This window comes from Hylobates moloch, unplaced genomic scaffold (assembly GCF_009828535.3).
Source record: "Hylobates moloch isolate HMO894 unplaced genomic scaffold, HMol_V3 SCAFFOLD_6, whole genome shotgun sequence".
In the NCBI taxonomy this organism is placed as follows: domain Eukaryota; kingdom Metazoa; phylum Chordata; class Mammalia; order Primates; family Hylobatidae; genus Hylobates; species Hylobates moloch.
The window spans coordinates 9564295-9581792 of record NW_026652281.1 but is presented as its reverse complement, the minus strand read 5'-3'; the positions used below and the strand labels follow the sequence as shown (position 1 = coordinate 9581792).

The window sequence follows — 17498 nt, the reverse complement described above, 5'->3', positions numbered from 1 at the left end:
ATTAAACTAAAGAGCTTCTGCACAGCAAAAGAAACTACCATCAGAGTGAACAGGCAACCTCCAGAATGGGAGAAAATTTTTGCGACCTACTCATCTGACAAAGGGGTAATATCCAGAATCTATAATGAACACAAACAAATATACAAGAAAAAAACAAACAACCCCATCAAAAAGTGGGCGAAGGACATGAACAGACACTTCTCAAAAGAAGACATTTATGCAGCCAAAAAACACATGAAAAAATGCTCATCATCACTGGCCATCAGAGAAATGCAAATCAAAACCACAATGAGATACCATCTCACACCAGTTAGAATGGCCATCATTAAAATGTCAGGAAACAACAGGTGCTGGAGAGGATGTGGAGAAATAGGAACACTTTTACACTGTTGGTGGGACTGTAAACTAGTTCAACCATTGTGGAAGTCAGTGTGGCGATTCCTCAGGGATCTGGAACTAGAAATACCATTTGACCCAGCCATCCCATTACTGGGTATATACCCAAAGGACTATAAATCATGCTGCTATAAAGACACATGCACACGTATGTTTATTGCGGCACTATTTACAATAGCAAAGACTTGGAACCAACCCAAATGTCCCACAACGATAGACTGGATTAAGAACATGTGGCACATATACACCATGGAATACTATGCAGCCATAAAAAACGATGAGTTCATGTCCTTTGTAGGGACACGGATGAAACTGGAAAACATCATTCTCAGTAAACTATCGCAAGGACAAAAAACCAAACACTGCATGTTCTCACTCATAGGTGGGAATTGAACAATGAGAACTCATGGACACAGGAAGGGGAACATCACACTCCGGGGACTGTTGTGGGGTTGGGGGAGGGGGGAGGGACAGCATTAGGAGATATACCTAATGCTAAATGACGAGTTAATGGGTACAGCAAACCAACACGGCACATGGATACATATGTAACAAACCTGCACATTATGCACATGTACCCTAAAACCTAAAGTATAATAATAAAATAAAAATAAAAAAAGACTTTACATAAATTATATAATTAAATCAATTATCAATGGTTAATATATATGTCAGAACCTAGGGTCAATTGACACAACAATAAAAATATAAAATAACAATAGCAATACTAAAACTTTCCTTCTGTGACTTAATTTTCCCATTATTCCCACTATATGCTACCAGGGGCATCATACATCAACTCAAGAACAAGCCCCTTTTGGGTATTCCATGGAGCCTGCCATATGTTCCTGCTTGCCAGCTCCAGTGCCATCTCTCTGTGCGAGCGTCCATTGCTGTTCCCAAAGCCCCACTGCACTGCACTATGTCCTCTAGCTTGATGCCATCCTGGGCTCCAACACCACCCCCCCCCCCCCCCCGCTGGGAAAGTACCTATCCCCACTTGGGCTACATCCTGTTTCCCTGGTTAAAAAATACCACGGCTATGTGCTTGCGGCGCCTCACCAAGTTTTGATATGAAGCAGCTCTTTGGTTCTGTGCTCAGGTTTTACCATAGCTGCCTTTCTCTAGGGGGAGTTCAGTGGGGATGCGCATTCCTCAGGTATGGACCTCTGTTCTTGGAGCAAGCTTTTGGCCTGGATTCAATCTTCCTGCAGAATGTTTATTTCCCAGGAGACCCTGAGCAGAGAACCTCTGTGAGGCCATCCCATCATCTTCTAGACAGGCCCAGACATTTCTGACTCCTGGGGAGAACACAATACTTTGTGCTTTCCAGCTAGGACTCACACTCAGAAAATCAAGCTTCCGGCCAGCCACGTAGCAGCTCAAAGCTTGCGGTTTTCTTCTTAGTACTGGGTTGGTTTTGAAATGACTCATCTGTAGCGTCTGGCTGCTTTTTGTGAGAAACTTTGTGCATTGTTGAGTCAAATGGTTAGCATGAGGGGTGCATCTCTGCTCATGATGATTGTTCAATACATGCTCAATGATTTAGACTAAATTTCACTCATGCATTCATCAAATATGTATTGAGCTTCTGCTCTGTATACCCTACAATGGCCCTAGGACGGCAGTTGGAGACACTGTGATGTGCAAAACATAGTCGCATAACTGAAAGGGTCAGATATTCATTTATTAAAAAAATGGGCACAAAAATGTACAAAATGCAAAAAATATCTTCCCTTGTGGAACTTACATTTAAGCATGAATAAGTACATGCAACGAAGCACCAAGTGGAGCTGCTATTAGAGAACTCTGGAAGAATACAACAGGGTGAAGAAGAGGAATAATTAATTCTATGTGGAGAGGGGCGGAAGATCAGGGAAGGCTCCTGGCGGTGGGGGAAAGGGGTGATCCCTGAGTGAAGTCTTGATAGAAGAATAGGTATTAATAGGTTTTGAAGACAAGGACACACTGTGAACAAAGGAATGAGACTGCTGGCTGGTAGGGGAAACCAAGAGTAGATTGTAGAAGTTGGAACATTAGGTACAGGGAGAAGGAGTGGCATCATGAGAAGAGATGAGGTCTATGAAGACCTCAAAATGAGAACCTCTTTTTGTCCATGGTTCTCTAGGAAACTGAGCCTGAGGGTAAAGCTTTCCAGGGAGGGCAATCCCTGGGAAGTAGAAGTGAGGGAAAGGGGGAGTAAGTAAGGGAGGCACTGGGAGCAAATTGAAGGAAGTCATTACCCAGTTGGTCATGACTTGGTGACAAGATGATTTCTTTGGCTTTACCAGGCATCTTTGCAGAGAACATGAGAAAGATTGCATCTCTGAAACATCCATCTAAGCGAGGGAAGACAGGGGACTTTATACAAGCCTTCCGTAAGGCATTAGTCAACATTTGCCCCATAGGTGGTTAACTCCTGCACTTCTGATATGTAAGCACTTGGCAAGTGGCAACACTAGGTGGATCATGCAGTGTCTCGCACCTGGAGGAAGCCCCTGGGCAGGAGAAAAGTGGGCCATGCAGGCTCAAGGTGGGAGGAGACCCTAACAGTAACTGGGATTTGGAGCAACAGTAGAGGCATGCTCCTCCCTTTGGAATTCAGGCGCCAGCTGACCAGCATTAACATCAACACAGACCTTAAGACTGATAGAAAAGACTCTTAAAGTCTGATAAGAAACATGTACATCTATTCTCTTTGAAGCCTACTACCTGGCTTCCCCACCAGCTGCCTCAACAACCTGGCTACAAAACTAGGGAACAGTACAAGACACTGGTAGGGCTGCCCCAGCTAGAAAGCAAGGCAAGTGCTCAGATACAGGATCGTGTTTAAACTGAATCTGGTACAAAGCCTTTGACGGATTGTAATCTGTAATGTATTCAAATTTGCATTTTTAAAACACCACTCCTGGATTTCTCAAAGAACTAAAAGTAGATCTGCTATTTGATCCAGCGATCCCACTACTGGGTATCTACTCAAAGGAAAAGAAATCATTATATAAAAAAGATACCTGCTCATATGTTTATCACAGCACTAAGCACAGTAGCAAAGATAGGGAATCAACCTAAATGTCCATCAACCAATGAGTGGATAAAGAAAATATGGCATGGATATACATATATATGTATATACCATATAAAAGTGGTGTACACACACACACACACACACACACACACCAAGGAAAACTACTCAGCCATTTAAAAACAGAGTGAAATAATGTCTTTTGCAGCAACTTGGGTAGGACTGGAGGCCATTATCCTAAGTGAAGTAACTCAGGAACGGGAAACCAAATACCGCATGTTCTCACTTAAAAGTGGGAGCTAAGTTATGGGTACACAAAAGCATGCAGAGTGGTATAATCACATTAGAGACTCAGAAGGAGGAAGGATGGGAGGGGGGTGAAGGATTAAAAAAATCACCTTTTGGGCACAATGTAGTAGTGTGATGCGTACCCAAGTACTCATCACACTACTCAGCAGATGAGTACACTAAAAGCCCAGACTTCACTACTGTATAATTCATCCACGTAACAAAAAAAACCACTTGTACCCCTAAAGCTATTGAAATAAAAACATTTAATAATAAAAAAATTTAAAATAAATAAAAAGACCACCCCAGCTGCAGAGTAAAGAATGGGTTTCGAGTTTCCCAGAGAGTGCTCCGTGCACCAATGGAGATATTTCACAGTATTTAATGTCTTTATGTTGTGCACAGGTTTATTTTACCAGCTAAGTTTTTAGAAAATTTATGTGTATATGTTTTATAGGTATTTATATAGACAGTACAATGTTAGATTTTATACAATAAATAAAGTCAATGTAAACAAACATATGTGCAAGGTTGAATACTATAGATGGGAGAGAGATATGGACAAAATCAAAAAGGTAAAGTTGAGGAAATGCTGGATTAGACTGGAGAGTAGGTGACCAGCTAGGAGAGAGAATCAGGAGATAAAATGAAATAACCTACCATGATAGGAATGAGAGGAAGGGATGGATAAGAACAATGTTGAGGAGTCAGGTTTCAAAGGACTTGGTCATTAACTGGATATAGGAGCCTGAGAGAGACATTTAAATTCAATGATGCTTTAGCAATAAGAAGGTAAAGGATTCATGGAAGGTCAGATGCGGAACTTCACCCCTTCAACTCTGCGTCCCAACCCCATGTGATCATTGGACAGAGGATGAGCTGCTGATTTGTCAATGAAGAGCTCCAAAGCCAGATGTGCATGCCCTACGTGTGCTTCAAATGAAGAAGTGTGGACCTCACTGTGGACCTTCAGAAATGGTGAGGACTGTCTAGGCCGGAGAAGAGCTAACACAGCAGTGGCACAATGGCAACCAGCTGATGAACCATTCTTGTGGGAAACAACCCCAGCCACTTGCATCCCAGCCTGGTGAGTCAGCACCCAGGCTACTGCTTGTCACCCACCAAGAAATGCACATGTTCGGAAATTTGATGACATCTGGAGTTTCAGTCTTAATCAGGCTGGTTTTGGCATTTCCTTTCCAGGCATGGAGCTGTTTCTGGGTATTTTTCAAAATTGTCTATAGGGAATGCCATAGAAAAACCCCTAAACTGAATCTTGCTAGAGCCCCACCTTGCAATTCCATGACTTTTGCACATTTACCTCATGATTTGCAGAGTAGCCACACCAAAAAAACTGGAGCAGAGACTGTAAAGGGATGGAGCCAAGCTGTACCTAGGCAGAAAAGTTTCCCCACCTGCTGCCTCATGCCCATCTCGGCTGTGTACCAGGTGTAAACTAAAAATAAAATTCTAAGCCCCTCAACCATCTGAAAGGACCCCTCCCCTTGGCCAAGGGCATTCTAAAGTTAGCCTGAAAAACTAATGCAGGCCATCATGGGAAGCAGGAGTTAGACATGCTCCTCCCTTTTGAATTCAGGCCCAGCTGACCAGTATTAACATCAACACAAACCTTAAGACTGATAGAAAAGACTCTTTAGTCTGATAAGAAACATGTGCATCTATTCTCTCTGAAGCCTACTACCTAGAGGCTTCAACTGCATGATAAAAGCCTGGTCTCCACAGCCCCTTATTTAATTCAGACGTTCCTTTCTATTGATTCTAAGTTTTTAGACAATAACTTAACTCTTTCTGTCAACTGCCAAGCAGAAAATCTTTGATCTACCTGTGACCTGGAACTACCCCCCCACCCCAACCACCACCACCCCACCCCACCCCCTCACTCCCTTATTTTCACTTCTGGTTGTTCCACCATTCTGGACCAAACCAACGTACAGCTTACATGTATTAATTGATGTCTTATGTCTTCCTAAAATGTATAAAACCAAGTTGTAGCCTGACCACCCTGGGCACACGTTCTCAGGATCTCCTGAGGGCTGTGTCATGGGCCATGGGTCACTCATATTTGGCTCAGAATAAATCTCTTCAAATACTTCACAGAGCTTGACTCTCTTCATCAAATGTGTGACAGTGGCAAATCACTTATCTGGGGTTCTCCTACTTCATCTAAAAACTGGAGGAAATATGATCAGTAAACTACTTGGCAATTGCTCAGTGTCTTATGGTCATGATGATGATTTTGAGATGTCTTATATTTTGTCTTTTATCATCAGCACTCCTCCAGCTCACAGATTCTCTTACTCCTTGCAAATGAATTTTGGACCAGGAATAGCTGTATCTGTGAGTTTGTTTTGAGTCAAAAGCCTGGTCGACACACCATTACTACCTAACTGCCAGTCTACCAGTCTAGGATCATAGCACTAACCACTGCAACCCCAAAAGTGGTGTGTCCAACACCAATCTCTTCAATGACGCATGGTGTGGAGCAGCAGTTATCAAAGTATTTTCTGGGAAACTCTAGGGGTCCCTAAGTCCCCTCCAGGGAGCCTGTGAAGTCAAGCTATTTTCATATTAATAATACTAAGGTGTTGTTTACTTTTTTCATTCTTACTGTCATGAGCGTCTGGCTGAATATTCCAGAAGCTACATGATATGTGACATCACAACAGATTGAATACAGAAGCAGATATAAAATCCACCTATCATCTATTACATCAGACATTTAAAAGACTTTTAAAAATACAAAAGAATGCCAGTCTTTTCCCTACTTTTTTATTTTCGAAAATGCAGTTGCTTTTCATAAAAATGTTATTCATGTCAATATGCAACGGGTCTATTATTGTTATATTTATGTGAGTTAATTCTTTTTAAAATTTCTTCATTAAATTTCTACTATCTTAAATATCAGTAGATACCACTCACATAAATAAAAGCTCTTTGGGTTCTTCAATCATTTTTTTCATGAATCCTTAATTATATTTATTTTTTAAATATAAGAATATTTTTAAAAGTATAACCACATTAGGATTAACCACCTAAAAATTAACAATAATTCCTCAATATGATGAAATATTCATTGTTCCAATATTTCAGATTGACACACACACACATACACAGTTTTTTATTTAAATTGGGATCCGAAGTAGTCCTTATATGGCAATTGGCAGATATGCCTCCTAGGTACTCTCATCCCACTGATATTTTTTTCTTTGAAATTCATTTGGTAATAAAACCAAATGCTGACATATTTTGTGTGGTTTTCTACATTCTAGGTTTGACTAATTGCATTGATGGAGTTTTGTTTAACATGTTTCTCTGTCCTCTGTATTTCCTGGACATTAGAAGTTTAATTTACAGGCACAATTATACCCAGGTGGGATAATAGTTGCAAGGGTGCTTTCTCGGTGGTGGTGTGTCCTAGCATGAGAAGGCACAAGATGTCTGATTGGGGAAGTTGACAGGAATGGTGATCATAAATCTGATAACTCATTAGTGGTTGCAGCTCAATCACTTTTAAGAGCATGAAAGGATCCTGTGACCAAAGTGTATGAGAAAACCCAGTGTAAAGATCACAGTTCTTCAAAGGAGACAACTCCATACTCCACTCCCAGCAGCTGCCATTTATTAGCTGAGACTAGGAATGGATTTGGAAAAGTTACTTAACCACTTTGAAATTCAGTTTCCTCATCTGTAAAATGAGGATCATAATATTCTCCAACCAACTGGTTGATTGTAAAAACTAAACAAAACAACAGATACAAAAGTCAGTGTGTGGCACCCAGGGTATGGAAGGTACTCAATCGATTCTCTCTCTCTCCTTTGGTAACAACCAAATTCAAAAGCTGACAGGGAAAACTATTCTGAGTGAGTCCTGAGTAAAAGTGGACAGTGGGCTGAAGAGGCAGACAAAGAAACTCCCCCTTACTTCTTCCGAGGTACAGGGACCACCCCATCCCACCTTGAGCTAGGCCCTATCAGAACTACTATGGGCTTGTGATTGAGATAGAGATGGTTTCCAAGCATGGTTCTGCCATTATCTGGCTGTGGGATCTCTTGGAGCCAAGAGCCAACTTCCTTGGGGGCCATGATACATAACTCTTGGGTTCATTGTGAGGAATCATGATCTACCACAGATGGTATACTGACTATGGGACCTGACATGTTACATATAGGCAACAACGGTGCTGGTTTCTTGCATTGTGTTAATAATACTATAACTGTATTAGGAACAATTGTTGTTGCTGCTGTTGGTGGTGATGATGTGGGTATTGTTGAAGAAGAGTGGGAAACTAACCTCTCTCATTCCAGAGCTAAGAAACATAAAGGGCAAAAATTGGGATCTCAGGATTGATTAATGGGCACACAACCTTCCAAGCTGAGCTCCCATGTACAGCATGACTAGAAAATATAATGGGACCTATTGTCTACCTTTCATTCTGAAGTACACCTTCTCCTCTTATTCCTCTTATTCAGGCAGAAAAGCTAAGGAATGGAAGCCCTCCCTCCAGGGGTGCATACCACCCAACAGAAGAGATGTGTATTTTGTCTCTGGGACCCAGTCAACAAGGCCTACTGCATGTCAGGCTCTCACTGATCAGAGGGGCACCCCCGTCTCCCATGGAGAAACTTGAACAAGGAGTAGAGAGAAGTGCAAGTTGTCTTGCCAGCACTTCTGAGTCATTGGTGGGGGTTCCTACACTAAGAGCAGAAGTAGGAACATGAGAAGGGGGAGAGAGAGCTTCCCCTGTAGTAATAAAAATTTAAAAACGGCCTCCATGATGATAACCCAAAAAACTGACAAGACCAAATGCTGATGTGGATGTGGAGCAACAAGAATTCTCATTCATTGCTGGTGGGAATGAAAAATGGTGCAGCTACTTTGGAAGATAATTTAACAGGCTTATGAAGCTAAAGCTAAACATAGTCCTGCCATACTATCCAGTATTTGTACTCCCAGGTATTTACGCAAATGAGTTGAAAACTTATGTTCACGCAAAAAGTTGCACATGAATGTTTACGTGCAGCTTTGTTCATGATTACCGAAACTGGGAAGCAACCAACATATCCTCCAGTAAGTGAATGGATAAAATATTATGGTACATCAATACAATAGAGTTTCTTTGTTTTTTTTTGTTTTCTACAACAGGGCCTCACTCTGACACCCACGGTGGAGTGTAGTGGTGCGATCATACCTCCCTGCATCCTTGAACTCCTGGACTCAAGCAATCCTCCTGCCTCAGCCTGCCAAGTGGCTGGGACTGCAGGCATGCACCACCACAACTGGCCTCCCATACAATAGAATTTAATTCAACAATAAAAAGAAATTTTTAATAAACTCACAAAGAAGACATGGAAAAAGTTAAATGCATATTGCTCAGCAAAATAGGCCAATCTGAAAAAGCTACATACTGTTTGATTTCAACTACATGAAATTCTGGAAAAGGCAAAACTATAGAAATAAAAAATAAAAATAAAAAAAAAAAGTTGCGAGGGGTTTCAGAGGAGAGAGGTAAGGATGAATGGCTAGAGCATCAGAGACATTTTTAGAGCAGTGAAACTATTCTGTATGATATTGTAATGATGGATACATGACATTATACATTTGTCAAAACCACAGACTGTACAACCCAGAGTGAACCGTCATGTAAACTATGGCCTTTCGTTAGTAATATTAATGAATCAATATTGTTTCATCAGTTGTTGCAAATATACCACACTAATGCAAGATGGCAATAATAGAGAAAAGTGTATGGGGTTTGGGGAAGACGGTATATGAGAACTCTGTGCTATCTGCCCAATTTTTCTGTAAACTTTAAACTGCCCTAAAAAGTAACATATGTTAATTAGAAAACAAGCAAACATAGGATTAATTGCTTTCTGAGCCAGCTAACAGATCTTCAGACCTGAAAAAATAATTCTGACAGTTAATTATGACAAATAATTCTGACAATTGATGCCCAGCCCCAAAATCCTGGCAGAGAGAAAGACGACAGTCACCGATAAATTAAAACAGAGGCATCACAAAGGGACCAGAAACTCCTCATGTCTAAGTTCTTGCCCCACAGGCCCAAGGAAGAAGCTGATCCCTGCCCCAAGCCCCAGTGAAACGCTGCTGAACTCATCCATTACGACCACCATTGCCATCCCTATCTCCCAGCTGGTGAAGAGGATGCCATGCTCTCTCAGAAGAGAATCACTAGTGCCCCCCAAAGAAAACCAACCCTAGAGGACTCAGATTCCCTCAGGGTCAACCTTGTCACTAACCCAAGCATCTGCCACCTAAATCCCCTTCCCTGCAACACCAAGGTTGAATGAGTATTCAAGTAAAATGGCTCCAAGTAAATAGCTTGAGCTGCCATCACATGTACTGTGAGCTCACCAGCACCTTCCCCAGGCTGCAGTGGGGGCAAGAGGAAAGAGAAAAAGACTGGGGCAACATTCTCCTAGGAGAATATCAGTGTGCTGAGCCCTCTTCCCTTCTCTGGCTTGACTCAGACCATCAGAGTTGGGTTTTGCCGTCAATTAAACTCACAGGTAAAAGCAGCATCCTGAGTCACAATATCATTTAATATTATTTTCAATTGCTTTAACGACAATATCATGTCCAACAGCTTGAGTCCAGTATACAGAGATCAATGTCTGGGTAACACAGTGCAGTTGAAAACGTAGAAGCCTTGGAATCTAAATCCATAAGCTAAAGTTAACATCACCAGTAAAAGAACAAATGGACATCAAGTGCCTCCAGATATGATGCACTGAGAAAGACATAACAGTGCATTCATGATGTCCTTGCCAAAAGTGCATAGCCTGAATTTTATAATGTGGAAAGTTCAGACAAACCCAAATTGAGGGACATTCTACAAAATATCACTAGCCTGTTAAAGTCTCCTTAAAATGTCAGAGTCAAGGACATCTCAGAAAGGTGAAGGACCTGTTCCACATTAAACGCAACTAAAAAGATGTGACAACTAAATGTGATGCAAAATCCTAGATTGGATTCTGGAGCAGAAAAAGGATATTCATGGGACAATTGGAAACATTTGAATAATTAAATTGTAATACTGTTATGAATGCTAACTTTCTAATTCTTATGATTATGTCACAATTACACAAGAAGCTGGCATTTAGGGGATTTGGGTGAAGGGTATGTGGAATTATTTTTGCTACTATTTTTGCAACTTTTTTGTAAATCTGAAATTATTTCAGAATTAAAAGTTTTTAAACAAATGGAAATATAAATAATAGAGCTGCTGCTCCGCTGTTTACCGCTGCGTCCTTCGGCGAGTCACTTCATCTCTTTGAGCCCCAGTTTTCTCTCCTATCAAATGGAGGCACTAAAAGAGACTGAGAGCCTGGGCAAAACAGTGAGACCTCGTCTCTACAAAACATTTAAAAAATTAGCCAAGCATGGGGGCACGCACCTGTAGTCACAGCTACTCAGGAAACAGAAGTGGCAGGATTGCTTGAGTCTTGGAAGCAGAGGTTGCAGTGAGCTGAGATTACACCACTGTACTCCAACCTGGGCAACAGAGCAAGACTCTGTCTTAAAAAAAGAAAACGGGGCACATATACACCATGGAATACTATGCAGCCATAAAAGAGGATGAGTTCACGTCCTTTGCAGAGACATGGATGAAGCTGGAAACCATCATTCTCCGCAAACTAACTCAGGAACAGAAAACCAAACACCGCATGTTCTCACCCATAAGTGAGAGTTGAACAATGAGAACACATGGACACAGGGAGGCGAATATCACACAGCAGGGCCTGTCAGGGGTGGCGGGATAGGGGAGGGATAACATTAGGATAAATACCTAATGTAGATGATGGGTTGATGAGTGCAGCAAACCACTATGGCACATGTGTACCTAAGTAACAAACCTGCACGTTCTGCACATGTATCCCAGAACTCAAAGTATAATAAAATGATAATAATAATAATAAAGCCAGGCTCAGTGGCTCACACCTGTAATCCTAGCAGTTTGGGAGCCTGAGGCAGGAGGATCATGAGGTCAGGAGATCGAGACCATCTTGGCTAACACAGTGAAATCCCGTGTCTACTAAAAATACAAAAAATTAGCCAGGCATGACGGCGGGCACCTGTAGTCCCAGCTGCTCGGGAGGCTGAGGCAGGAGAATGGCGTGAACTCGGGAGGCGCAGCTTGCGGTGAGCCAAGATCACACCACCAGACTCCAGCCTGGGTGACAGAGCAAGACTCTGTCTCAAAAATATAATAATAATAATAATAATAATAATAATAGAGATTGGGCATAAAAAATACCTTATAAATAAGGAACTAACCTGAAATAACTGCACATTATTTAATAGTATGTCTGCGTGCTATTAAACACATTTAGGATCACATACAATCCTGAAAACAACAACAGAAACCTAGACAAGAAATCTGAAGCCAAGAGGCTATGGCATCACAATATGCCACACAGTAGGGGAGGTAGAATTCGAACCCAGGTCTATTTGATTCCAAATGCCAAGCTCTCCCAGCTCCACCAGAGCTGTCACCATGAGGACAACTTGATGAATGACACAAGACACAGGGCAGAGGAGAAGAGAGATCCAAAGACTCCACAATCAAACAGGAAATGTGGCCAAGAGTAGATATAATCTTCAAGACACAACCGCAAGCTAAGAAAAAACATTATCAACCACAGATCTATTCCATCAAAGATTGGCCCACAACATCTGATTATTCTCCTCTTTGCCAATAACTGCTTGTTACCATCCAAATTGTAGTGAGAGCAGCTCATGTGTCTCTTTTTGCAAGTGAAAGTGTAAATAAGGGTGACTGCACAGGTGGCACACTGGGACACAGTATGTGCCATGAGGATGGAACCCATTAAGTCCTCTGTCACCTTGAGACTGCACGCACCTGCCACCTGTCCTGGCAAAGCCCAGGGCTCCACGCTCCACAACAGCAGGAAAACTCCAAGGATCAGCCTTCTCGACCTGACCCGCCTAGCTTGTCCCTGAGAGCTCTATCAGTGTGTGCTTCTCTGCACACAGTGGCTACATGTGCGGACCCCCCAACCATCCTACAGCCACCAACCATTGTTAAGGCCCTTAATCCAGGAGGTTATTAAGTTACACCCCACAAGACACCATCTGGCTGGTGGAGATTTCCTGAGTGAATGGGGTCTCCTGGCACTTCTTGAATTACACCAGCTTGGAGATCAGTCCCCAATGACAGAGTCTCAGAGACTCTCTCTGCCTCCAAGTTCACTCCCAACCCTCCTGCCCCAGTCTTCAGCCAGGCTTCCATTGCTTTTAAGGGGAAAGGGAGAAGGTGAATGTCAGGGAATGAACACTTATGGGCCACCTACTATGAGCCAGCCCCTCTTCTGGGCATTTTCTACACTTGGCTCACTTAAGTTTTACAATAACCTGTAGTAGGTGTTATTGTGCCCGTCGAACAGATTACTTAAAGTGACCATAATCAAGACCGTGTCATTCATCAAAGTCAAATCAGAGATTTAAATGCAAGGTCATCTGCCTTCAAACTATGCTCTTTCTGCTAAAACCTAAGAATCTCTAACATTCTTGCCTTTGCTGTCTCTGGCCACTTTTCTCCGCAAAATCTCCCCAGATTTGTTACCAATTGACAATCTTGGAGGAATTATCATGCGTCATGCACACACTGGCGTTTCCCACTCACCTGGTACGAAGGAAAGCCTCGTTCTCATTCTTGGGCAAGACACTGGCTGCCCTATACAAGTGCCCAGGATACCCCTCCTGCCCTCATCTTGAACCTCCCCATGTTGGCTCTTGAGACTACTGTTCATTCTGCTGCTGGGTTCTGGGTTCAGGCTCTTGGCCAGGCATTCCAGATCAGTGAACTGGTCATGCCTTCTGATCTTGGATGACAACTTCTGGACTTGGCTTCGTGCCCAGCTTAGGCACACTCCTGGTCCAGTGCCACCACATCCATGTTTCCAGGAAGGGATGTGAATGATGAAGTAGAAACATCACTGGCAACCTCCAAATGCGAGAGCTTCCAATGGGACTGCTTTATGGAATCCCTGGGGGAAAGTACACCAAGTCTCATACACACTAATTTAATCTTCTCACCAATCCTGAGAGAGGTAGTGGGAGCCCCAAATACAGATGAGGACACGGAAGGCCACAGAAGAGGAGGGGCGTGCCATGGCCCCTCAATCAGCGAGTTTCTCTAGGAGGACAATGCTCCGCTTGGTTACCAGCAAAGACCCTGCTTACAGATCCTTCTCTGGGAAAGCAGAGGGGCATTAGCACATGACGACCAGCTTTCTCCTGGGCCCCACTTCGGCTGTGCCCAGGCCTGCATGTGTTCAGAGCAAGACGCCTGTGCTGAGTTCACTGACTGGAGTGCCCTAAGCCCTGCCCATGGCATTCACCAGCATAAGTATTAACATGGTCACTATTGGTTAAGTGGCAATACCATGTCAGCAATTGTCCTAAAGATATGCACACATGTGTATTTGTATATGTAGGTATGTATGTATCTATCCATATAATCTCATATTTTAAAATAAATCTAATACACATATAATCTCATGCACAGGTATAAAGTTCATTTAATCACTAAAAAGTGACAATGTGCCCAAAACTCTTCTAAGCATTCTATATATAGATAAAAATCTCATGTATATATGTATATAATCTTATTTAAATATATATTTCATATACTTGCAAAAATGTAATATACCTAACACACACATATACAAAAATCACATTAAGTCTTTAAATAGTGACTTTATGCCAACAACTGTACTAATAATTGTGTATAATAATGACATGTCATCTAATTTACATGACTCATAAAAAAGATCCTGCAAATATATATATAAACACGAGAAAATCTCATATAATCATTAAACAGTGACTATATGCTAGCAACTGTTCTAAATACTATATATACTCATTTATATATAAATCTCTAATGCAAATTTCATTTAATCATTAAAAATGACTATAGGCCAATAACTGTTTTCTATATTATACATTATAATTTTAGATTTCAGCATCATTTATATACTTAAACTTTATATATATATATATATATATATAAAAGTTCACAAATATACAGACACACAGACATATACACAGGTGTGTGTAACTCTGTTAACCCTTCGAAAAGTCCCTAGAGGCAGGCATAGTTATCCTCAAAGGCTGAGCAAAGCCAGACACCCGGCACCTGTGATAATCAGGTGTATTAGTCCGTCCTCACACTACTATAAAGAAGTACCTGAGACCGGGTAATTCATGAAGAAAACAGGTTTAATTGAGTCACAGTTCAGCAGGCTTAACAGGAAGCATGACTGAGAAGCCTCAGGAAATTTACTATCATGGTGGAAGGTGAAAGGGAAGCAAGCACATTCTTCACATGGCGGCAGGATAGAGAGAGAGCAACTGGCGATGTGCCATACACTTTTAAACCATCAGATCTCATGAGAACTCACTATCATGAGAACAGCATAGGGAAAACCACCCCCACAATCCAATTACTTCCTACCAGGTCCCTCCCCCAACACTGAGAATTACAATTCGACATGAGATTTGGGTGGGGACACAGAGTCAAATCATATCACCAGGTCTCAGCTGGGCTCCTGGAACTCACACTTAGACCTGCTCCCACGAATCCCAGAGCCACTGCTGCCTCATTTAAGGGCAATTCTAGTTTTGCAGCTGCTTGGGCTCAAAGTCCCAGGTTCACCCTTGACCCCTCTCTCTGTCTGACTCCACAGCCCATCCACCTGCAAATCTTTGCCTTCAAAACAGACTCAGGGTTTTGCTCCTTTTCACCACCTCAACCGCCCCACCTCTGATTAAATTCAAGCCTCTGTCGAGGTGCAGATGGACAATCCCAAGTGTCTCATGTTACTGACCTTGCTCCTGCCGTCACTGGCTTTTGTCTGTTTACATGGAGGAAATTTGTTGAAGCACAAGTCAGCCCAGGCACTCCTCTCTGCACCCTCCAGGGTCTCCCATCTCACTTGGAGTGAAAGCTCAAGTCATTGTCACAGCCCACAAAGCCCTACAGCGTGTCTCTCATATGGAGAATGCCACCACATTGAAATCACCACTTTCTAATGCCTGGATAATTTCTAGATGTAATTTGTGTATCTCACATTTATTAAGAAGGGTTTGTTAAGAGGACTCCATTAGAGAGAACTGTGCTACCCACTATTACACACACACACACCCATAAAGCATGAAAAGAGGTCTCCCCTTTCATCTCAGGTTGAAGGATGCGGCCTTACATATACCTCCCAAAACTTGGAGGACATAGTAGATTGGTGTCTGACTCATGCCTGAGAAATCCCTTGCATCAGTTTGGACAGATGATGCATGAGTGTTTCCCATGAACCACATGTGGTGTGGCATGGCAAAGAACTGGCCTGGGGACTGTCTTGCCCTAAAGGGGTCAACAGAGATGAACTGGAAAAGCTGACAGTGGACAACCAGACTCCTAGGAGCTGAAGGAATAGCTGATGACATAGGGTTCATCTGGCAATTATAGGGGACTGCCCACCATCAACTGAGGGAGGTCACTAAAACCTCATACAATTTCACTATGTGAGAGAGTCAGGTATAAACACCTAAGAGGCCCAGAGAATGAAAAGCCCCACCTGTCAACAGCACCAGTCACAGAGGATCTTTCCTGCTTTTCCCAATGCAGAAAAGGCAGCAAGGATCAGAGACACTTTAAATGAAGTTGGGAGCAATGATTCTTAGGTGGAAAATGGTCATTTTTGATTATTGAATTGAGACTGTGTTTGTGACTAGTAACTCTTACCTATGAATGAGAGAAAGCTCCTGAAACCCATCAAGATTTCATTCAGGGTTAGGGAAGGACTACTCCCATTAAACGGACTTAAAGGGACAGTGAGAGGCAAATCAAGTTGCTTTTGTGATTGCACTCCATTACTGCTTATTCAGTATACTGCTTCATCACTTAATTACTGATATATCTGATGGATGTGGGGTCTCAGCCCACTTCACTGTCTTTGTTCTTAACTTTCTTGGGGGAGGGGTTATTTCAACGTAATGTCACATCAAAGCTAGCAAGTGAGAGATAATTGAAATAAGGAGGGTTTGTCTTATAGATATTATACTCTGAAACATAAAAAAGACCTCATCCAATCTATTGGAGGGGCCATAAGAAGCTAGGAGCAAAGGACCCCTCAGCTATGACCTTCACTACTTAAGATGGAATCAGGTCTTTAGAGAAGGGGAAAACAGTCACACAAAACAACAATAACACCAAGAACAACAGAAAGCAAAAAGGAAAGGGGAGCCAGCAGAGGGAAAATCCTGAGCTCCATCCAATTCTGGCTTCTCCAAAGACCGAAAAGTATGGAGAATATGAACAATCAATGTGGCACCATCTTCTAGACTTTCAGTGTTCATAATTGTGTAAGATGCTCTCTCCAGCACTGTAATGTAGACATGTCAAGAATCATGGCAGATTACCCAACCTTCTCACATTACTAGACTCCAAGCTCCTGTATGATTGGGGCTGTCTGGAGTAATCTCAAGATTCCCCAGCACCTGTGCAGCTCCTGAGACAGAGCAGGGGGGCCATTAGCCATTATTGAATGCATGGAAGAATGGATGAACAAACAGATAGATGGATGGATGGATGGAAGGATAATGTATAGATGAATGGAAGGATGATATACGGATGGATGGATGGAAGGATGGATGGATGGATAAAAGGATGACAGATGGACGATGGGCAGATGGACAGATAGGATGGATGGAAGAATGACAGAATGA

General features: G+C 42.3%; 1 protein-coding gene across 2 annotated transcripts in view; it reads right to left on the bottom strand.

Moving 5' to 3' along the window:
* CDYL2 (chromodomain Y like 2) overlaps positions 1–17498 on the bottom strand; it is a 240981-nt gene that overhangs the window by 7832 nt on the left and 215651 nt on the right. The window contains exon 8 of one of the 2 annotated variants that reach the window (XM_058440457.1): positions 11088–11243. The exons of the other annotated variant lie outside the window; for it this stretch is intronic. Coding sequence (XP_058296440.1) covers positions 11103–11243 — 141 coding nt within the window. The 3' untranslated portion in view covers positions 11088–11102. Of the gene's footprint in view, positions 1–11087; positions 11244–17498 lie in introns of those variants that run through there. 2 annotated transcript variants of the gene reach the window in all.